At 36.1% G+C, this 24,687-nt stretch overlaps 1 protein-coding gene across 1 annotated transcript in view; it reads left to right on the forward strand.

Annotated features, from left to right (window-relative positions):
* SLC1A3 (solute carrier family 1 member 3) overlaps window positions 1-24,687 on the forward strand; it is a 61,989-nt gene that overhangs the window by 24,932 nt on the left and 12,370 nt on the right. Inside the window, exons 4-5 of the mRNA XM_085213486.1 lie at window positions 19,639-19,843; window positions 21,222-21,264. Of these exons, the coding sequence (XP_085069612.1) occupies window positions 19,639-19,843; window positions 21,222-21,264 (248 nt within the window). The remainder of the gene's footprint in view (window positions 1-19,638; window positions 19,844-21,221; window positions 21,265-24,687) is intronic.

Genomic DNA, 24,687 nt, shown 5'->3' on the forward strand with positions numbered 1-24,687 from the left:
CTATTTGCAACTATTTTGTGCAATTCTGGTCACAATTCTGTCCCAGAAGTTTTGGAAGATTGGACCACTACTTTTAAATGCAAGTTAAAACCAAATTAAATCGAGTGCATTTATTTCAGATATATTTGTCTGGTGAAATACAGAAGAGCATGAAAAGCCCAATCAAGTTGCATATTGCACGAGCAAAATAAAAAAACATCCTGCCCTGAAAAATACGCTAGCTTAAGTCAAGATGGGCAAGGAGGAAGGGAATGTGGAAAGAGCAATAGTATAAGCAAGCACAGATGTTGATAGGATTTACCATCACACACAATGAAAAGAGCTGACAAAGTGCAGAGACCTAGAATTTCCATATGTGGATGCCTGCTAACTTACCTCAGATGTATATGTGATGCTCTTAATTTCAGTTCTCAGTGGAGTGCAATGCAATAAATGATGATAATGCTAAAGACAAGTAGTAAGGAATATTATAAAAATAAAAAATAAAATAAAAATTTAAAAAGACACAAAGTGACTCAAATAATTAATCAAACGTAAGTAGATACCACATTTAACAGTCAAGATGCTCTAAATTACCTATAAAGAAGCAAAGACAATATTCAGTGAAACAAGTGAACACATATTCAATTGTTGCAAAGCCAGGTTTTGCCCAAATAAATTTATGGATATATGAATTGTGGAAAATTAATGCCGTGAAACATTGTGCAACCTTAGGCAAATCATGTTACATTTTTGTACCTCTGCTTTATCCTTTCAGATGTAGTGTTGGCAAAGATTTTTTAATAGCGCTGCTAAGTAGAAGACTGCATATACTGATAATTTTAATGAAGATATGTATTTGTCCTGACTCAGCAGGCACAAAGAATATAGCAATTCTAATTATATCACTGTAGAGATGGAAATAAACTTGAGCAAATAAATACAGCAAGAATGGTATGGGGCCGTCCATGAGACAGTTGCTATGGAAATAAAATACCCATAGTTACCTGGTAATGGTTTTAAGCCAGATATGATGTTATAACCAAAAATCAGACATGAATAAGTGGACCAAGAAACACACTTCTTTTTACTTGATCCAACAAGAATGTATTACTCATGAAGTTAAAAATAATTCCTCCTGAAGTTAGCATGTGGTATGATTGACCTACAGTTGGTTGCATGACATGGAGCTGCAGTACATTAACATAACCTTCCACTGAGAGCAGCTGTACTTTGTCCCTAATAAGTGCATCGTTCCAGAAAATACTACAGTTCTGAGTTATTAAATTTAAGAAGTTAGGGTTTACTTTTCCAGTGCTTGACATGAGGCAGTATATGACCTATCAAGGGGAACTGGATGCAAGTTCTATTAAATTTCACCAATATACCTTCCTGCTGGAAAAACATTAGCACTGTCTCGTTTTGATATTCACAGAGTTCTTTATGAACATATTAAATTAATAGCAGTGAACGTAAAGGACCAGGCTGGGAGTCCACTCTTGCCTAGTTTTGTGGAAGAGGAAGATATATTGCATGAAGTCTCCAATTAGTCCTGTTGATCTCCTGTCTATTCAGTGACAAGTCTACTATAGAATAAGTACTGTCACTTACTATAAGGTTCCAGCTGCTGTCTGCTCTCAATGACAACTATATCAATACAAGGAGTCTCTCCTTTATTTCTGTGTAGAAAAATTGATTTAGTACATACTAATATTCTAATGAGTTTTTGCACAGCATCAGCAGATTTCACAGAGAGAACAAATACAACCAAGGCAGCATTGTCTTTTTTCCAGGGAGAATAAGGATATGCTAAGAGTAATTCATTCTAGAAGAGCAGACCCATAAACATCTCAGGTACCCAAAGAAAAGATAAAAGCCAAAAATGTTAGCAAAAATCAATCTCCCACTTCGATGTCTCAGTTTCAGAAATATATTCCTGATTCGGGTATAGTAGTTCATACATGACACTTAAAAAATCAGGCAGTGTTTGTTCAATTTACTTGGTCACCAGAACAATAAATCTATTTTCCAAAATCTAATTTATTTTTTTCCAGTTATTCCAGAATTTGCTTATTTTTGTATGTCCTAACAAAATTATTTCAGAAATCAGAACAATCAATGGGAAATTTTGTACTGATCTTAGTTGACTTTAGTTGTGGACAAAAAACAGAACTGACAGATCATCTATGGAGGAGCAACATTTGAATTTTCACTGTATTTGAGCTGCCTATATATTTCTACTGGAAGATTTCCTCAGGGGAATTTTATAGATATCTCCTACAGGATTAAGCAATAAGAAACCAATTCAAAAATATCCTAAGAACATTAAGAAAAATGTTATTAAAGGAATGGAATAACTTACTTTCTTTTTATGGCAATTTGTCCACCTTCCAATTCCACCACAGTACTTCAAAGCATGTCAAGGTTGTGAAATTGCATGGCAGTTTTAATTTCATACTCTTGTATGCTTCACATATACACAGTTAATGCACTCACATAGGCATACATGGAATTTATGTCATTTACACAGCTGATGACAGTGCTCTTCTATTTGAACAGTCAAATCCTTTTTTTCCAACAAAAGAAAGAAAACTCTCTGATTTGTGTCTCCAAATTCAAGACTGACTTAAAACATGGTCATGCCAGTTATTAAATTTATGAAGACCCATTCATCTTTTAAACAGCATCCCAGAATAAAGAAACAACTGAAGAAATATTACTATCCATGTTCCATAGGGGTCCAAATTCTGTAAAAGTTTTGCCTCAGACTAATATATCTATGGTATATTAGAGTCAACAGCAGTTAAAAATCTACAACTGATTTGCTAGAAAAAGCATTTTTTGCCATTTTTCATAGAAGTAAAAGGAACAACCTATAGCACCATCTTTTCAGTGTCTGTATTACTGTTTAAACCAATTGTTTATCAGTTGTTATCTATAGCTTCTAATAATCATCAGACAGGCAGTAAGAAGTAAAAAAAGTTAGAACCCTCTTATACACAGTCTTTAAAGGAACACAGGCAGGACAAATTTAATAATTATGACATGTAATTCTAAAATGATTTGGACAAAAGCTCTCAGCAGTTACAAAAGTAGCAAGGCAGTTATGTTTTGGAAAATCAGAAAAAAAGTTGCAAACTACTCAAAACCTAGAAGCAGCAATACATAAATGTTTGAAAGACTGACACTTGTGATGGTGATCTCACTTCTCAACACTTTTGCAATAGGAATTATCCAGAACAAATCTTCACAAGAGCTTGAGGGAGAAAATCCAAGTGAACTCTGATGCCATTAAAAATGAGAAGTCAATGAGAGTAGACATGAAATTACTGCATATAACGTTGCTATCTACAGTAACTTTGCTTATATCTTAAAAATAAAATTAAAGCATGGTAAACAGCATCCAACAGTGGAAAGTAATAAGAAAGGAAGTTTTGGAAGTATTATTTTCTGCAAGCAGTATGCACAAACAGGAAAAGTCTTCAAAATTAAAGTTTGTAAAACTTAAAGAAAGTAAAATTAAAAAGAACCTCTGAAATAATTTAAGTTTGCTAATAGCACTTAATTTGAGGATGATTTAAATTTCAATGCAAAATACAGATTTTCTCAATGGACCACTACTTCTAGTTGTTTCACAAAATACTATACAACCAGTCATTATGTGCTGGCATTCATTTTGCATTCTCCATGGATTTCCAGTTGAGCTGATAATAGGTAATAACCTCCCATCCATAAAGGCTTTGTTTTGATTTTTTATTTTACTTCAAGTGCATAACAACAGGAGTTACCTTGCTGAAAAGCAAGTTGCTGCAGAATAAAAAGCAAAAACTATTTGAAAGAACTTGTAACAGTTAAAACACCTTGCTTGAGCACTGATGGACTATGTCAAAACCACACTGAATATTTATTAATATTTGTATGTCCATTTATTTCCTATTCCCATCAAAGGTACAAGGACTGAAAGTATGTAAGGGACAAATTATAACAACTTTTTTTTTTCACTTTAATACAAACAGATTTATAATGGTTACAGAAATAAAAACACACCATACCTGAAAAGTAAAAACCACAACAATATTATTAAATGTAAAACTAGCTGCACCAGATTATAAACAATTCTCCTAAACAGTTTAGGCATTAGGACGTTTAGAGCTAGCATTTTATTCATGATAGTGAAGACTGAAACTGTTTTCAATAGTGAATTACTGTGATGAAATGGCAGATGAATGGTGCCAAGTGCAACGTAATACACCTGGGAAAGGCGACTATACTGCAACTATACTACACCTAATCATTTGTTCTTAATTGGCTATTAGTACACAGGAAAGAATTCTCAGACTTGCCATGAACAGTACGAAGCAAGTGACAATGCTTACTAGTGGTATACAGTTCCAGTGAAATACGAGCAGGGATTAAACAGACTACAACTTTTTGGCTTGGAAAAGATAAAATGGGTGGACGATTGCCATAAAACTCTACAGAAATCATAAATCATTTTCAGAGGCTTAGATGGAGTAGTTTTTGTATCTTATAATGATTTTTCACAATAAAGGAAATATGAGGGGTCCAATTAAATCGTTTGGGAGCACATTTATAATAATGTCCTTTTTCATATTGTGCAGAACTAAATTGTGCTGCACATTGGCACAAGCCAGAAGTTAACTATTTTGAAGCTGGAGAGCTCAGAGATGCAGCCACTGTTGACTATTAAGCCTGCAGCTTTTGTTTTCCTACTTCTTTCACCTCTTTACCTGTAGCTTGAACACTGTGATCTGCATCCCCAGTTCCTACGCATGAATATAATACAGCTCCAACATGTTTACCTCCTTGTTAGTTTGTCTCTGCTTTAACAGAGGCTGCACAAAGATTGTTACAACCACTCATGAAGACCAGAAACATCTAAACAGTCAAGAACGTTCCCTCAATCAAGAATGTTTCTAAGGGTGCACTTTGGGGACACAGGAACACTACTGGGAGTACTTGCATACCAGAACGAGTAACACTTATCATCCTTTCATCAGAGTTATAAAATCTGACAGACACAAATTACTTCCTGAATCATTGCATCTGACGCTGAGATCATTGCAGAAGCGCCCACTGCAAGCTAAGTCCTTTGTGCATAAGCAGAAGGTTTTCAGCTCTCAGGAGACCGTAATGCAATCATCAGGCTTTCTACCCTTGTTTTCACTCCTTATTCTTCTTTTTCAGTGCATTGATAATGGCAATTCTTGTTCTTTAATGAATTATTTTGATTAAATTCTAAAATGTAATTTCTGCATCTACTATATGCTGCTCTTCAAACATATCTATCTGTTATAAAATTCTGTAAGACAGGATGATCTTTACTGGAGGCAGTTATTGTCTTTTGAGAGCACTGTTGGATGTCCCACCTGAATTCCAAGTAACTGTGAACTAGGGATATCACTATGCAGCATAGAAACTACAAGACTCAAGCCTTGGGTCTGGGTTCCAGTAAAGTATTTGATTGTCTGGAAGATGAGGATGATTGCTCTGCTAGCTGTTTATCGTCCACTGGTGTTGGAGAGTGAGCAGAAAAAAACAGAGAAACTCAGAACAGAAATTTCTAACTGAGGAAATATTTTTTGAGATTGAAGAGACAGCAGCATCTGGGATTTGAGCCTCATGATACTATCATAGAGACTCTGTGTCCTCTGCAATTCCTTCCACCCAAGTGCTCCTTTTTGTGCATATTTTTTTCTTTACTTTTTCTTTATTGCTGCAACGTGTATATTCTGGAGCCTCCAATTCAGCTCTTTAGAACTGAAAGCAACAAAACATAAACAGTACTGTTGCATATGGAATTAAGATCATCACGGAAGATAGCACTGCCAAGTATCTAAGAACTTACATAGTTGCTAGGAATATCTTTCCAGTTGTCTCATAGTCCCTTTTCATAGCAGATAACTTTTTGCAGATATGTGAAACACAGTGTGGTACTTTTTCCTTATTCATCTGTTGCAATGTTGTCACCAGATGTGCCTGAGGCAGGCTTGAACACAGCTAAACGTTTGCTGAAACATGGAGTCTCCTTACAGAACTGTCAGCCAGTTTTAATTCAGCAGAAGGTCTCATGATGTCAACTTTTTCAGGCTCACAGACTGATCTGGTTTTCTTCACGTCAGTCAATCCAGTGTGCAACTCAGTGCTGTTGCACTGCTGAAGCTTTGTGCAGAACTCGTGCATCACCCCATCAATCCCAGAAATCACTATTTTGGTTTGGTTTGGATTGGTTTGGTTAGTCAGTTTGATTTTGGTCATGGTTAGCTCTAGGCAGTGTTAGATTTTGGTAGGTCTGGCCATATTCTGCAACTTCTCTGCACTGCATCAGTCACTTGACAGAAACCACCCTGATGACACTTTTCTCCATTCATACAATGTCTTTCCCCTTTTATTCTCTAGATCTCTCTGAACTTGCCCAGGTTTGACTGAATACAGTGAGATCACTGATACACAATGATACAGCAATGTCAATTACATTCACCTTAAAGCCTCATCTGCCTGTCTCTGGAAGGTAGCAAGCACCATCTGAATTCCAGAAGTGGAGAAAAAGAAATTCTTGTGGGCCATTGATAGTTCTCATAGCTAGCTAGCTTTTCTCAGAGCTTCCCATGTCAGCACTGGTGGTACATTTAGCTTTTCTCTTCTCAGCAGAGAGTTTGTCAGGGCAAGACATAGTCCTGCCCTCTGAAAGGAGGACATGTACAATTCATGCAAACATGGACTCTTCCAAGTTTGGTGCAAGTATTGGAACAGGGAAGATTTGTATTTAACTCTCACTTGCTTCTGCTGAGAAAACACTTGTATTTTGCAAAATGGTAAGAGAAGCTGCTGGGACTGTAAACTCTTAAATCTTGATTACTCAGCAAACCAGATGAAAATGTCCCATGTATTTCTTCTGTAGATATTTTCTTGAAGAGAACTTTTACTCCACAGGAGTCTATCAAAACTAGCTGTACAAATGATGGCCTACAAAGGGAAGTAAAAACTATTAGGACACAGAAAGATTTGTGGAAAAAAAAAAAAAAGTTTATTTATGTTGCCATATGGGAAGTTAGAAGATAAAATCCCTTACAGTTTTGAACAACTGAATAGCAATTCAATTTTAATTCTGAATTAGAAACACAGGAATAAAGAAAAAAACCACAGAGCATTCAACTCCAGCACCTCTAGAAGCGTTCAGGTCTTGATGTCATTTAAAAAAAAACTCATCTTTTATAGAAATGAAATATCTAAGCAGATTAACTCTGGATGTGAAGAAAAACTCAAAAGTATATTCTGACCATATTTCAAAAACTCAGCACTCAGACAACAAAAGCACTTGATTTATAAAATGTCCATTTTTAAGTTATTCCAGTATTTGGAGAGCATGAGTTGTAACTCCTGTGTAGTTAAGAGTTACTGATTCTAGTATAGTTCTTTAGCCAGTATGAATGCACACTACTTCATTGAAATGTTTGAATGACCTCATGGATCATTAGTTGTGAATTTGGCTCAGATCAGTGTGTTTTCAGGATCAGGTTTTCAGTAACCCAGAATTAAGCAGAATTTACATTTCATCAGATAACTGCACCTTTTTGTCTTCAGATAATTGTGCCAATAGCTCTTCACTGGTGGTTGATAAGGAAAAGGAAAAATACAGCATAGTACTGTAAGTACTATATTTGCACTAGAATTAATATGCTCCCTTCATAAACAGCTCTCACTACTTGTATGCTAAGCTAAATGCTTACTTTATTCTGACATTCGCCACCCACTTCTAACTTAGATTTGAATATTTGATAATATCAGAGATTCTTCAGTGAAAATAGTTCCTTTTTAGAGCCAGAAACTCAATTTTGGTCAAGAGTTCACTTAATGAATGGCTGTTTCATCAGTGAATACATTCTTGCACTGAAAATCAGCTTTGTCCTGTATTTACAACCACTGTACATCTTAACTCTCAAAACCTAGTAAAAAAAAAAAAAAAAAAGCTCAAGAATGTTAGCTTACTAAGCCTGCTGATGTCTGTCTCAAGACTAATGAATTTGTGCAAAGAACCTGCATCCATAAAGAAAATAAAGTTTTCAAATTCAAGATAGGATGTTTAACAGCTCATTAAAAATAAACTGGATTCTGTAGAGCATCACAGTCCAAAAATAACAATAATCTTAAAAAAAAAAAACCCTTCTCTTTCATCTATTTAGTTTTAAAACAGCTGATACTTTCTTTCGTATCCCAGACCTCTCATAGAAATTCATATCCTCAGTTCTGCTTGTAAACAGGTGATGCCCAGATGGCAACTGTAAAGCACTTGAATCATGGAAGCCAGAATCCTTTTTCCGCCCTACTTAGCACTATAAGATCCCAGAAAAGAGATGAAAAATACTATTAAAAAGTACTCCTTGGTACTGTCAGGCATTCCAGAAGAAGTCTCCATTTCTTTCCAGTGCCTCCTACAAGTCTGTAAGGTGGAGAAAGACAAAGCAAAATATGTACAGCTTTGATGTTGCAAGGCTGTAACTGAATCAGTGACCCAGAGTTCAAGAGGTCACTGAAACAAAGGAGAGAAGAGAAGGAAAACAAAAGTCTGTTCACATGAAACTCCAACTCCACACTTTCATAACAAGTTCTCAGAACAGCCTTAACATCATTACTGAACTATGAAAAAAAAGTCCAAATATAAAGGCAATTGGAAATGCAATTGAATTGTTAAATTCACAAATAAGATGCTAGTTTTCTCTAAGGTTCATCTGTTTTTTACCTATTAAATTCTTGGGGTAGATTTAAATTAAATCATTAGTTACTATGGTCCTACAGTCCTATAGCCTGTGAAAAGAAAGGTAAAATGCTCAAGATCTCATGAATTATAATGTTCTTATTTATTATTAAAAGATTACCTGATGGCTTATAGGTGATATTTTAAAGGCTTGCTATCTCATAAATTTGAAAATGTTACACCATTTTTTTTCTAATATGTTTACATGGAATTCCTAACTCTGTTATACCTGATTAGAGAAGTCTCAGGATGTTTTGTAGATTCATTATTTATGGATGATTCAAGTTCTCACATTATTTAAAATGTTATACGCAGAACTTTTATTAAAAAATCCAAGTTACTGTGATTATTGGAAAAAGATGAGCTAAAAATACTCTAGATTGTACAATTAGTTTCTGTTCTGCAGTTTCTAATGCAAATCATACTGTAGAGTAATGAAAGAGGACCAAATAAGTATTTCTTTTTAACATAGAAAACACTATTTAGTTGTGCATATTATTTGTATTATGAAAGGGACAGATGCCCCACTACATAAGTACTGCCTCAAAGTCACTATGGTTTTGGTGGCAATGTCTTTCAGGACATACTTCCCAAACTGAGAGGGGGTTATATCTATACTGCTGACTTGAATTTTGCAGATTAACAATTCAGATATTTTTCTACTGGTTCAGAGAATGGGGTAGCAACAGCAGCATGGAGCTCCATTTAAGCTGACTTATGGTGCTTCAAGTGAATGCAGATAATGCTACAACTTGGAAGAGATTAACATTATAAATGAGGTGCAAGAAGAGAAAAATCAGGGAGCAAAGTGAAGGCCCATCAAGAATGGCTGAAGAAAACATACATAATATTGGAAGAAAAAAAACCAACACAACAGCAAAAACAGAAAAAAAAATGCCCGGCAAACGGAAAGGAATGTAATAAATGAAAAAGATTACAAGAACATGTAACCACCAGCTGGGTTTGTGTAACACAGATGAAAAAGAAAGCAACAGGTCTGTGAGCAACTCAAATAAATGGAAGATAAATAGGTAAAACTGCAGCAAATAAATGAACTGGTAGCTTGAAAGTAAACTGAAAATGTATCACTTTCGGGTTGAACAGAGAAGAACCTGTTAGAGTTATTTTCTTTGATAAGATTTCTTAAGAATAAGATAGTATTAAGAAACGGGTAAATAGTAGCTACTGCAACAACAAAAAATATGCAGGATTCTTTAATGAGTGGGCAGTTGCTGCAGCAACCTCAGATTACTCCAAAATATCAAGTCTTGTTCACATATCTACAGGCAGTGTCACACGATTATTTTCAAAGTTACCTTAGTATTGCTGAATTAGCAAAGAAAGATATGTTAGGGTTTTAAAAATTGTGCTAAAATTAAATACAAGGTGAAACCCAACAGCCAAGTCGGTACCATACGCTTTAGAAACACACTGCTGATAGTTCAAATCTCAGTTGAGTACAATCAGTCTTAGCAAAACTTCTTTGCAAACCATGGCTGCAGCATGAACTTAACCAGTTTCAGACCGCAGTGGACAATCATTCAGATAAAAGACAGTACTACTGCAATGGAGTATTGTTGAATATTTTAGTAAAGAAGCCAAGAGTTGATTGGCCAATAATGCTGGATCACATCTTGGGTGAGGAGATGATGCCTCTAGCATAGAGCTATTACAAATTACAAATTGGTAGAATCCCATACACCAAATCCAGTGTCATTTTGTACACAAACATATATATTTAAGATCTTGCCCTCTCACTAAAGTTCATTTTTTTAGCAATTCAATAAAGTGTCTCTTCAGGTATCTATTACATATTAAAGATAGAAAAGCAAATGCATTTTTGTTAGACTGCAACACTAACTACTGTTCCTTTACGTATATCTTCAGTCTCGTACCTCTGTGCTAAAGTATGTCATACTGAGAAAAATTCTCAGTAGCAGCTAAAGTTGATTAGGAGTGCATCAGTAACAGTAAATTGTTTACAGCTTCATCATGTGGTATGCAGCAACTGTACATCTGTGGGATATTGCTTAATAAGTTCTGTACGTAATAAAAACTTGTCTTTGAAGGGCTCCAGGCATAGTTTGCCAAAATTCAGACCTGCATTTTAGCAGATTAAATGCTTCCACATGTATTTTAAGATACTGCTTTTATGGATCACTAAGTAATATGCTTAGCATCATTCAGAAGGGGAAGGCATCCATATAAGTGGCATTTTGCCAGAATACATCACAGTTTGTATTTAAAGTGGATATTTTTTGGCAACATGATCAGAATAAGTGAGAAGTGGTATTTTCATCCTTGTGGAGCAGAGTAGAGGTCTGTTCCTATAAAAGTGGTAGTTACTGGTGTATTTACTTCAGTCTTGTAACAACACATCCTGATCAACCTGACATAACTTACCATATTATATTATGTTTTTCCTTAAGCAAATTTTATGTGCTTATTGTTTTACTCATAATACAGAAAATGAGCAGCATCATGTCCAACAGAAGAATCCCATTTCCAGGGAAGTTAGGTCCAAATGTCTGGACCTGAAATTATGTCTTTTTAGAATTGCACTGTGCAGGTAGTAGCAGTGTTTTGTTACCAAAAAAATGTGAGCTGCTATTTTCTGTGTTCCTGAGTCTCTGATTCTTGGCTTGAATACAGTCAGTCCTTTGTACTGTGTTATTACAATGAGGTAACCAAAGAAAGAGAGTCTTGGTTTGAGACTGTCAGCTGTTACTAATCACTGCTCCATGGCTTGCTGTGAATCCCTGCTTGCTTCTCCCTCCTGCTCTGCTTAGCACACATAAAGAAGATAAATTACTCCCTAGTTTCCCTTCAAAAAGCATATTGTTTGGCACATTCCAATACTGTGAGCAAAAGATGGAATAATGTGAAGAGTTAAGTGGGCATCTAAACAGGCCCACAGCAGGCTTCTTCTGAGGCAGATGTGAGTTTCAGGAAATGTCGTTCTCCAAACACATTCTGATATCTTGAAACCCCGGACAGTAAATCAGTGGCAGTCTTCAGGACAGTACAGCATATTCCCGCAAGAGGTTTCCTTCACTATTACACATATCACTGACATATAATAAATGCAGTATCTCAGTGCTATTCATGTATTTTATTTTAGTGGAGGCTGCGATACATTGATGTCTATGTATCATTTTAGCAAGAACCTTGCTAAACAAGGCTTGGTAGTATCTTGATTTCCCTGCCTTCAATGACTAGCACTGTCCTGAAGACTTTTAAAGGAGGAAAATGAAGTTATTTATGTATTATTTGTGAAAAAATTCTGTAAAAGCCACCTCAGTAAGAGCAGTGGAAGACTGGAATAACCTACCATGAAGACAGCTAAAGTAAAAATAGCAATTGATCTGAACTTCAAGCTAAATAAAATTCTGACCAAGACATTACAGTGTATTTGTCAGCTGTATCAGAGCACTACGTTTATGTCCCAGGAAATAGTTTTCTCCACTGACAGTTTACTGTCATTTTTCAAAAAGGCAAGATAACAATTTAAGTAGCTGCAGTGAAATTAAGCATTGTATCATTCTGTTAAAATGAATTTATCACACAGAAGCAGCAGTATCAGTGATGATTAATAACAAAAATGGTCTTTCATTATTCATGGTTAAATGAAAGGTAAAGATCCTGCAAAGCCACTGGGGTTTACTTGGGCCTCTACCACGCACAGCAAACTATGTTCTGTCAGTATCTTATTGTGGTTTCTCAAGCATACTCCTACTAATGATGTAACTGCGGTTAGAAGAGCAAGGAGGATGAAGGCCAATAAACCATGGTCAGTTAGTAACTATTTTCCCTTGACAAGTGTTAGAAAGGTAAGGAGGACATTTGCAGCTAGCAACACATTATATCTATTTGCTAGAATACTTTTATACTGTCTCTGTCAAGAGGCATTGGACTAAGAGGAATAGATGTTTGGTTTGCATCACTGTGTTGTTGCCTGTGCAAAAGCTTACAGAATCATGTGGAATCAGTGGTCACTGATTGGTATCCAGTGCCAACATTCAGATATAATACAAACCAACTGTTGTATGAATACCAACGATAAGTATGCATGGTGTGGTTAGGTTTGTATCATATACAACATTTCTCCCTGCTGTGGTGATGAAGAATCCACAGAAAAAGGCACACTGTTTTACGTTAGTGCTTATGTGGACTCATACATGCTTTCAAGATCCACCTTCCTGTTAAGGTCTGTGAATTCTCTGATTCATTCATGCAGTGGTATTTCTTATTAAATGTAACAAGAATATCTTTATATCTTCAGAATGGCTTATTTTGATGTTGATTTTTTGTAAGTCAGTACTATCTCAAGTAGCCCAGACTCTCCAGAGCTTTGCTGAGCCCAGGTGTTCTTTTCTACATCTTTGTTCACTCAACCTCATCTAGCTGGTGCCTATTGTGTTCTGCAAAGTGATGAGAGCAGAGCCAGCTGAAAGATAAGCAGGGCAAAGTGAGAACTATGAATGTGCTTCAGCAGCACTGCCACCACAAGCAAAGGATGCAGTCTAATAGTACAGACAACCCAAAGCAAAGGAAAACTGCTGCCAAATAGGCTGTCTTCTCCCAGACATGCCCTCCTTCTGCTTCCTTTGTACCAGGTCTGGTGTTTGTCTGATACCATCCTGAGATGATTCAGAACAACAAATTGACAGAAAAACTAATTCTACAAAAAACAAAGTAAATAGCTTTCTGGTGGTGAGGAATGGAGCTGGATTACAAAGCTGTGGAGCATGTTTGGTCCTTCAGGAGCCCCTGTTGGCCACTTAATTGGCTCATTAAATTGCATTACTGCATCCCTGCCATGGTTTTCTTTATTCATTTTGGCTTAATCATAGTCACGTAACTTTGGATCAAACATAATTACTGATTTTCCTGAGAGATTTGTCAAACTGTCTTAATGGACAAGGCAAAAATACAAAAATGTACAATTTTGTTATTTCAATTTCCGTATTCATGTAAGAATAAACTAAATTGAGATCTGGGGGAAGCTTGCTCTCTTGGTTCTTGTTAAAAAGGCAGACACAGCTGTATTTCAGACATGAATTTTATGTGTCTTCAGGAGGAAATTAGTTGTATTAATTTAATATTAATTAACTTTACCACTGCTTATAATTCTTTGAAAGTGTTACATCACTTTTTTTCTTTTCAATTTTATTTTCTTACCAGAAGAAATGACCTGGAGCTTGGACTAATGTGGGGCCTGATCTTGCATAGGACTCAGGTGTCAAAGCTTTAAATATTGATTTTCCTTTCCTGGGAACGCTTGGCAGCTATCAGAATAAAGCTTCAAACTCAATCACGTTAATTAAAGTCAGGAAATACTGTCGCTGTCTTTACCTAACTAATGCTCTTCCTTTTTCTTAGAATTTTTCTGTCAGGATATTTCACCATGAGCTTGCATAGCCTTATTCATTTTCACAAATCCTCATCAACATACACAAAAGGGATTGTTCTCATGGTCTCACACTGAGAGTTTACTCATCACATAGTGCTTAGTGGATGTAGGGGGTCGGGAGTAGTCCTTTTAAGACTGCTTCATTAGGAGAGTGAAAGAAAACCTAAAAGAAACAAAATTAGGGCAACACTCCTGAATCAACAGTTGCCGTTATTGCCATTCCACCATAAGAGTCTTTAATAAGCAACTGCAATTTCCTAATGAAGAGACTCTAAAAACTAAACAGGAAAATAATTAACAATGAAAAGATGTTCTGTTCATAATGTTCTGTATTTAAAAACTCAGTTTGAAACATGAAAAGGAAATTTATATAAAAATCTACGTTAACAAGAAAGTGCTATTAATTCAGTTCTAATAATTGATATTGATTAAGAAAAAAAAATGGAAACAATCTTAGAAATCTCCCTTTTTTATTTGCCTTAGTGAATATTTATGAGGACCAGACAGTAACTTTGCCTATACACGTCCATTCAGAGTTGATTATTTTGTTTAAAATCTTTATCATAGTGTGTCACAAGTATTTTTAAAGTAACCAGAAGTTAAATCTATTCTGGGCAACGTGATAGATTCTATTACACAAAACACAAGAATTATGGTGTAGGAAAGCAAATACACAAAATCTATTTTTTTCAAAAGTTCTAAAGGACAACAAAAGGCTTTCAGAAGCAGAGACTTTCTGTGTGAAAAGTAATAGTGGTTCACTTTATTTTTTTCAGACTAAGAATATACACATGCATACAAGTGTAGATCTTACTTGCTCTGACAAATGATAAAATCACTGAAGGCTTTAGGGTCACTCCTATGCAGTGATTATCTTTTTAAGAGAAGCAAAATGGGTCTTGTTAGCTGCCCAGTTCTTCAGTGGTGCACTGCTTACTCTTGGAACATTTTGGGATCAGTGTGTGTAAAAACAAAATATATCCCATTTAAAACTGTTAGTTGAGGCCTTGTTTCAACAAATATAGTAATTAACATTAAGGACAAATTTAAGTTCAAGTATACTTTGCTGATTGGGGATTTATGTGCAGAAATAGGACCTCAATCATACCAGCTGCTGACCAGTTATTATTGAGGTGGATATGTATACTCTTTACAAAACAAGACAGAACAAAAACAAATAAAAAAAAAAACAATAAAAACCAGCACTAAGGAACCAACAAAGAGCAACAACAAAACAAACCAGGCAGAAACTCTAAGGTACTGTGACAGGAAAAGTATGTATGGGCTTAAACTCAATTCTCACACTTACATAGCACAGAACTTATGATTGTAGCGCTAGAGTTAGGGTTAGGATTAGGGTTAGAGTTGCACCAGTTACGGAGAGGAAGTGTTCTGAAGTTGGACTTCTTAGCACAGGCTCTGATTTTTGGCTTTTAGAACAATTTCTTGGAATTCTTTTCAGTAAGCAGCTCGAAAGTAACTGATATTAATATTATCTATAGAGGATATGATCAGTGTGTTTTATCTTTGATCTTCTTGAGGGGTACAGTATCTTGACTGTGTTAGTCAAGATGTGCCCTAGTAAAATATAGGACTACAGTTAGACTATGTACAGTTTGCTTGCAATATAGAGAAAATTGATATCAATTAAAGCACCTCCAGACCCATAAATTTTAGAACTCTTTATAACTTAAACTCACAAGTATAGTTAGTATTGAATTGAAAGAGAAGTAGTAGTAGTAGAGTACCTATTCAAGAAAACTGCTACGTGAATCAGCTCATGCTAATTTGGAGAACCACAATTAAGTTAGGCAAACAATCAGAGCAGTCAGATTAACAACTCAAAATTTAACAAATTACCCTAACTAGACTTTTCTTCCTTTTTCCTCCAATGTTTCTTTCTTTTTCCTTCTTTTGAAGTTACCCTACTTGCTTGCTTTCATTGTTTCCTACATCCTCTAATACCTTTGTTAAAGAACAGCGCAGTGCTTTGCTTTTTGTCCTGACACTCTGGAGAACTCTGCAACATGTTTTTATTTCACTCACAGTGTGACTGATTTTCACCTTATTTCTCAAGAGGGGAAAAAAGTGGGTGAAGAGAGAGGACAGGCAGGGGTTTGGGTTTGTTTGCAGTTCTGTAGACATACTCCAGCCCCCTTCTTTCTTGCTCACCCTTCATCTCCACCAACACTTAAAAAATTGTTCCTATTCACACTCTGCGCGCGCACACGCTAGGAGGAATTACGGGTGCAGTGCTTGAGGTTGCCCTGACAACTTCAAGGCATCCCTGTGCATGGGCACCAGCAGCCCAGCAGAGTTTCCCAGGCCCCTTGGGGAAGGGGAAGGAGGAAAAGAGAGGAGGCTGCACGGTGCGGGAGCCAGCAGGCTTGGGGAGGGGAGCGGCAGCAGGATGAAAGGGGCACATACATCTCCAGTGACACAATGGGAGTTTTTCTGGCTGGCTATGAAAGGACACACTGAGGATACAATGGTCTGTGACACATGAAAGCTTTGGAGCAAACTTTATTGCTTCTCCATTAAGAACCCTTCCAGAGACCCATTCAGCTCTAAGAAATCTTGTCAACATCTTAAAATATAAAGAAAACAAGAACCTTCATTTTCTCATGTTCCAAAACAGATTTTCAATATTTTTTTAGATGTTGGTGTTCTGGAAGCTTTTGAAGCTTTAGCCCTGGCAGGTACTGGGTGTTCCTCTTTAGGTTCCCATTAACCCCAGTTTGAGAGAAAGCTGCCCAGCAGCACCCCAGTAAGGGTTCTCTGAGACAAGAGCTCCTCATATAGCTTTTGTTCACACATGCGCCTGCCATCCCTCTGCTGTGAATGCTTCCTGCTATACATGCCATCAGCAGTTAGAGCCCAAGAAGGGAGGAATTACTGTCCCCTACTTTCAAGCTGAGAAGTCATTTATATGATAAGCAACAGCAGAAATGAGATTAAGCAACCTAAAATAAGGGGCCATGTATTCACAGCCAGAGTGCGTAGTGGGAAGCCAAGATGGAAAGCAGCTTACAAAGGCAAGAGCATGACTCTTGCTCCCTGACATATCAAGTTCACATGGTTCACCACTTGATCCCAGAATGTGTCCAAGAAAGAAATAGGATCACAAGCTCTAATCCTCCAACACAGCGCTCTTCAGTGGTAAGATACGACCTAGTTTGACTCCTAGTGATTTTTGGAGTTTAGGACACACAGACTAGTATCCAGTGTGGAATACAAAGATTAGAACTGGTTAAAGCAGTAGGCTTTGGGAACCCTGCAGGCTGACAGTGCTCAGCATCTGGTCCTGAATTCTATTTGACAAAAGTAGGATACTGAAACCTGGTAAATTTTGAATCGGAGCATTTCCAAATCATCTTACCAAACTATAAAGTTCTTTTTTTTTAAGATGTAATCCAGCTTTAAAGCTGATCTTGGCTAAACAAGAAAATACAGTCCATTGCTGATATTTTAAAGCAAGTAAAAACATAGAATAGCAATTTAAGCATGTAAAAATAAAGCTGGCTGAACTAGTATCCATGCATTAATTTTTCACTTTTTAAATTATACTTTTTTTCAAGATACATAGGGATACTTCAAAAATAAATTTTCTAACAAATACTAACTGACATAAATTCTGTGCAGCTTAGTAACAGAAAGACAGAAAGACTCAAGCAATCATTAACTGTATTATCTGATTGCTATTAACTGGTTAATTATATCTGCATTTTCTTGCATTTGCATTATTTTGAGGACTCAGGAAAAAGAGCAACCCTCCATCCACCCATCAATAATCCTAGCTATAGAATTTACTTCCTGTTCACAAAAATAAGAGGACTATCTCTTGGCAGCATTTGCTATTTTCCTCACCAAATTTCAAAACTTACAAATGTAAGCTTACCACGAATACTATCATCCAGTTTTGCTGACGGGGAAGCTGAGCAGAGAAATAAAGGACTGAGGGCTTCAGAAGCAAAATTTCCATTTTCAATTTCTTACTGTGTTCGTAACATTTCAGTCTTCTACTAGCCTGCCAATGGGAGATATAAATCAAGCAATTATGGGTGCAAATCATTTTGTCGATATGAATCTTACTGGGCGTAATGGCTTCTGCTATTACAGGGCAAGTCCTGACTGAAATGAAAAGGAATGAAATATGTGATTGGTTTTATAGTCTGAAGATTTGATTAGAGCCTATAATGCAGCCTTGATCTCATTTAAAACAGTGACTCTCGGAAGGAATCTCACTATAACTCTAGTAGCATATATTTCCTCATTTAAAATGTATAAAGATGTAATACAATATATCTAGTGATGTTATGAGAAAATGTTTGGTTCTGCCAGTTCACTTTCATGTTTCTGTACTATTTATATTCAAACAGTCCTTTTTCTTTGTAAATGTTTTCTCCTTTCATATAGGTAACTTACATTGTATTCTAAACGTTCAAGAATGACACCTAAATCTGCAGGTGGACAGTCAGCAAAGTTTGAATCTGATAGTTCTTTATAGGAGTCTATTGAAGAAGATTCTTTCATACTGTCTTTTTTCATCCTGCAGTTTGAAAGCACTGCAACCATTAGCACTGTTGTGGAACAGGTGGTGGAACCATGGTGGAGTTTGAGAACTTGAAATTTTGAAGAGAAAGTACCAAGGGACATTTTAGGGACAAAAACAGTACCTGCACCCATTTGGAAAAAGAAAAGCTTTTCCATTTCTGACAATGCTCATAAGACACTCCTCAGAGGTTGCGAGAGCATTCATTTAACAATCACAGTGCAGCCCTGCTGGCGCAATCTGGAGAACAAATACTTCAGCAGATGCCATACTGAGCACCCTAGTATTAACTATAGATCAGACACATTAAGACTAGCCAAGAATTAGGATTAATGTCGCAAGTTTTGAAAAGCTTATAAAGGACTCTAACTGCTTATTCATAAAATAGTGAGGATTTTCTGAAGCAAGCTAACAGTATTCAATCTATTTTAAATTCCCATGGCTTGGAACAGAGGTAAATTCAGGTCATTCACTAACAATTGAGGAAAACTCACATTAGTTGTAGCAACATTATCAACATTTCTTGAGAGTAGTGTTTTATTTCTTACCATTACAAGTTAGGTACAGAACATTTCTAAGGCACGTATTTCAAATTACAGTCACTACAGTGATGAAAATTTAAGTATTGGTTCACTGGAATAAGGGAGTGCCATACTGCTTCACAGCAATAGTATTTACCTTCAACAGGTGATAAGATAGCACATAAAACTGTAACTCTTATGATAGAAAATGTGATAGCAAGCATTAGGTATGGGAAATGAAAACATTGGTAGTATGAACTGCAAAAAAAAGGCCAACTTACACTGGATAGCTTTCTTTGTACTGGTCCACAAAACTCTTCCCACAAACCTATTTACATTATGCTGACTTTATAGTCATTACTCATGAGGTTAATGTGCTTGTGCTTAAATTTACTAGGAATTGCTGCCCTGGACAGTAAAGCATCAGGAAAGATGGGAGTCCGAGCAGTAGTCTACTACATGAGTACTACAATCATTGCTGTACTGATTGGTATAATCATTGTGGTCATCATCCACCCCGGGAAAGGTACAAAAGAAAACATGCACAGAGAAGGCAAAATTGTGCAAGTGACAGCAGCAGATGCCTTTCTTGATTTAATCAGGTATGGCTATGATATTGCATATTTTCTATACTAATGACAACAGTGATATCTGGATTTACATGAGATGTACAGTGAATAAATTTAGATAGTGATTGTATAAACTAGCTACATTTCTTTCAGCTATGCAATGCCGATATCTCTAACACTTACAATGCTACAATGCATAGTTCTATATTCCAATCAGGCTGTTGCAAGAGAAGAAGCTGCTTCTAATACTCGAAGAAAGATTCTTTCACATACAAAATAAAGATTTCTGTCCTACTATCTGCATGGGTCTTTTCCCCTTCTTCCATAGTGCAATTCTTATTACCAAAGTCCTCTGCTTTCTTTACTTCCAACCTTCAAGAATTTTCACATTTCACTTGGAACTCTGATTTAGCTATTCTTCAATGCCAATCTGGGTTTGTCTACTCAACCTTTTTAAATTGTATGGATGGGAAATAAATTCCAGGAACACGCAAAATGAATGCTTGAAATAGAGGGGCACACATACAAAATCTTGTTTTCTCCTTGCTCAGAGACTGTGCAATACCTCTTTTCTAGAGTTAGTATGTCATAGATGTATTCCAGGGAGTAGGGAAACTGAGGTTTTGAACTCAGGAGCTTTTCCACAGGTAAAGCCATCAAAATTTTGTGTTCCACTAACCCATTTGGAGAAGCCAGAGACATGGAGAAAGGCCTCCAAGAGTCATGCTGCCAGGAAGGGGGACTTCAGAAAGATCCATGAAGAGGTTTGCACTCAGATTCCTCAAGATTTAATCAGTTACGCTGCCTCTAATCCCTTCAGAAATATCACCATTTTGAAAAGGAAATAAACAAACCCCCATATGTAGCAAGCATGCAAACACATATACTGTTATATGTGTCTGTGTTACTATTAAAGAATGCTTCGACTTCAGAAATATTTATTTTTTTAATACGGCACTAAATTGAATTATGAAAGTCATTATTTACAAGGCTATGTGATTGCAAATGTTTTTGAGAAATAGAAATGCATTATTAATAATTTCTTTATTAATCTAGGTTCTGACAAAATAAATAAATGTAAACTTAAAAGTTGGTACCAATACATAGAGCTTTGTTCATGTGATAAATTAGCTCATGTTCTGCTCCATTGCAAGACCTGGTGTACAGTACTGGATCAAAAAATTATAACTGGCATCATCTATCCAACCTTACTGTATTTTGTCCTGATAAAGCTAACCGGGCCAATTCTGTACGCAAGGCTCTACTTGTTGTATGTAATTATGCAAAAATATATATTCATCTTAGGGTTCCTTTGAAAATTATCTGGTCAACTATTTAATTGGATGTGCCACTACTTAAGATGTTATTAGAATCATATTATTTCTCATATAATTTTCTTTCTCTTTCACAGAAATATGTTCCCTCCAAATTTGGTGGAAGCTTGCTTTAAACAGGTAAGGATGTTATTTCCAAATCATATTAAATCTGAAGATACAGGGATATGAAAACTCTTTACAGACTGGAAGATGCTAAAAAATTGGAAATGTGCATAGGTTACAAACTGAGGCAGCAGTTTTTTTGAGTATCAATAATAGAATTAAACAAGGGGACCTTACATTACCTGTGATAGGAATGCATAGGAATGTTCTTACTTCATTGCTTCCCAAATTCCTCCCTCATTAGCCTAGTCCTAACATAAAGTACTCTACAGAGCAAATAATAGTAACTGGTTACATACCTTTTTTAAAAACAAGACATCATGAATCCAGTGAAATTTTTAATGTGCCTTGTCATAATTTAATTACTTCATACAGAACCCATAAGCAATCTCTAACTGACAATTTACCAATTGTTACTCTAGCAACCAAAAGGGCTGGAATGTGGAGGTAAAAAAAGCAAGAGTACAAAGTAAAATCTTTGAGAAGACGAGTTGAGTTACAGGAGAGAATTTAAAACAAACAGTGACATTTTCTTTAGTCACAAAAGGTGTGACCACCAAAGAGCAGTGACTTTCTACATTAAAGATTTGTTTAAGATTAAAGATAAACTAGACACAGGTCCAAAACCAACAAACACTATCCCATTGTTTTTAGCAGATTATGATGAACTCAGAAAGGTGATGCAAAAGGGCAGTGTGGAAATGGAAAAACCTAAGCTAACTAGAAAGTAATTCAAAGAACTTTATGCAATTAAGTCAGAAAATGACATCATTTTCATCTCAAAATAATGAAAAAGTTAAGGCTTGGAGTTACATAGCTGGCTGTATGTATTTTTAATAAGTCTGTCAAGTTGGGAAGTTATTACCTGTAACGGATGAAAGCAATCATACTGCCTGTTGAACTGCAATTTCAAAAAGATTTGGGAATAGGTTTTCAGTAGCTAATAATTATTAGCTTGCTCTTGGTTCTGCTGAAGGCTACGAGTACCTTGAAGGAAGGAGAAAAGTTTTAATAACAAAACAAAAAGAAAAATACATTTAAAAAGGTAAAGAGTAAAAAAAGTGTCTGAAATATGGATCAAACCAGAATTACCTATAACTTCCCATTCTAATTGTGCTGATTTTATTTATTTATTTATTTTCTTTTCTTTTACTGTGTGTGTGTGTGTCACAGATGTGCAATGGCCAATTGGACTTCTGTAAAACAGAGTTTTTAATATTGTATGGGAGGTGAAGAAGTTGGGCAGAGGATATGTTTATTTGGTTATTTTACTAACTATAAGAGTTGGGGTGAGGAGGACCCTCTGGAGATAGCTTATGGAAGGTGCTGAACTGAGATACAGGGCGCATATCAATAGGTGTTTTTATGAACAACATTGCCCCAAAAAATACATTGTAAAATTTACAAATTACATAAAAGTTGAAATACTTTGTTTTGAGTTAATTATCACATGCCTAAGAAGGTGATATGGCTCAGCACAGTGTACACCTAAAGAAAGTATACACATAATAATGAGTAAATTTACCCTTGCAAAAGTTGACATGGAAATTACTATGACTGAATATAAACTGGAAGTTAGTATAAGGTTTTTTAACTAGAAGGTTTATCATGGTGAAGTCTTGAAAAAATCTTCAGTTAATGGGAATGAAATAGCTCATCTGTTTTTAATGAAGATTCCTACCACAACAGGAAATTCAACTCAGTGAATAGCAGTCCTAAATCTAAGTTGTTAATTAAAGATGTCCTGTAGATTCTGTTTTTATTCTATATGGTGTATTTCTCAAATGCTTCACAGCTTAAAGGATTTTCCCAATAACACTTCAATGAATAGGAAATGTTTAATGGAAGTTTTTTCTGACTTCCATCAGCAGATGTCACTGGCATATGCACTCCACATTTAAATCAGATATTTTGATGTATCAGGTGCACACATTGTGTCTTATAGCATCCTCCAACACGTTTCTTTCCTGACAGAGATCTGCACTGAAATGCAGTGGAAGGATTTTCCTTCTTTCTCACTATTACCACCTATACAACCTCTAATGATTGTTAAGACTCACAGCAAGTTTTGGACACTATATATTGTATCAATAGCAAATACATTCCAAACCAGTTCCACTAATGCACCAAAGATGTCGTCTCTGTAGACCAAACATTATTCAAATTTTTAACATGGAAAATTTTACTTTCCTTTGCATAATTCATTTTAGTGAAGTAAAATTGGTCTTTAAATGTGGAATACATTCTATGCATAATTAGAATTGTTATTGAGGAGTAGTCAAGATGAAGAGGGCTACTGAATGGAAGTAGGACAGCTTAGTGACATTGCTGGTGATAGAAGAAACTGGAAGGAAGACTAGGATCTCAAGACTCAATTAGGAAGGATCTTGATGGATTTTCTGCTGCTTCCCAGTCACTCTTCTTGTCCTTTGACTTCCTTTTACTGTATTTTCACAGCAAACCTGTGAAGCAAACAGAACTGCCTCCCCTTGTTTCTGCTCCTCCTGCACTTCTTCCTCCTCTTCCTCCTCCTCTTCTGAAAATGTTCATTCCAGGAAACAGGAAGAATAGCTAATGAAATCCTCGTTCAGACTGTTCAGCTGGGAATCACAAGATCCATTTCAGGGCTAGCTGATGCTGTTCAGCACTATACACCAGGAAAGCCTCAGGACACATCTTTTCCTAGCATGCCTCACTAAGAATAATAACTTGGAAAATGACAGGCTTTGGGTTTTATTCTTCTCAAGTTAACCCCGTTCTGCTCATGAAAGATCTCTTTGCACTCGGTCTCTATCAGTACCTACTCCAAGTAGATCAGTGGCAGGTAGGGATCACTGGAAACAGCAGAATATTAAAGCCTACGCTGGCTATTTCCATACAACATATGATGCTACTTTTCCTATGTGGGGCATTGCGGCTTTTTTCAGTAACAACAATCCGAAAAGACTGATGGCAATATTCCACGCTTGTCTAAAATTAGATAATTTTGTTCAAAATACTCTCTATAGTCCAGTATTCACTCCCAATTTGGGGTTATGCAAAGAAACCTCAAGATTCATCTTTCATCTCTGGCTATAGCTTTTCATTTCTCTTACCATGCTAAATTCAAAGTTGCTATCTATTACTTGTAAGAAGCCTGCTTGATGGGCAGAAAGTGCTTTTTATCCGACTACTCTTTGTGCTGTGCTCTGGGGATATATCGAAAGACAAAAGAAACAAAGTGAACTTGGGATCAGGAGAAACAGAATCAGTCTAATAATTTGGGGTGAGGAGGTCATTGTGTTGTGAATAGGTGGAATTTGATGCCAGCTGAAGCTTAAAGATGTGGAAAGGTGTATCTGATAACTGCATTTCATCTGAGCTGTTTTTAATTAATGTTCTTTCCAGAATTCATTCTTATCAAGGGGGTTGGAAGTGTTAATTATACTTTAAGACAAG

The sequence above is a fragment of the Meleagris gallopavo genome, chromosome Z (assembly GCF_905368555.1).
Source record: "Meleagris gallopavo chromosome Z, MGAL_WU_HG_1.1, whole genome shotgun sequence".
Classification (NCBI taxonomy): domain Eukaryota; kingdom Metazoa; phylum Chordata; class Aves; order Galliformes; family Phasianidae; genus Meleagris; species Meleagris gallopavo.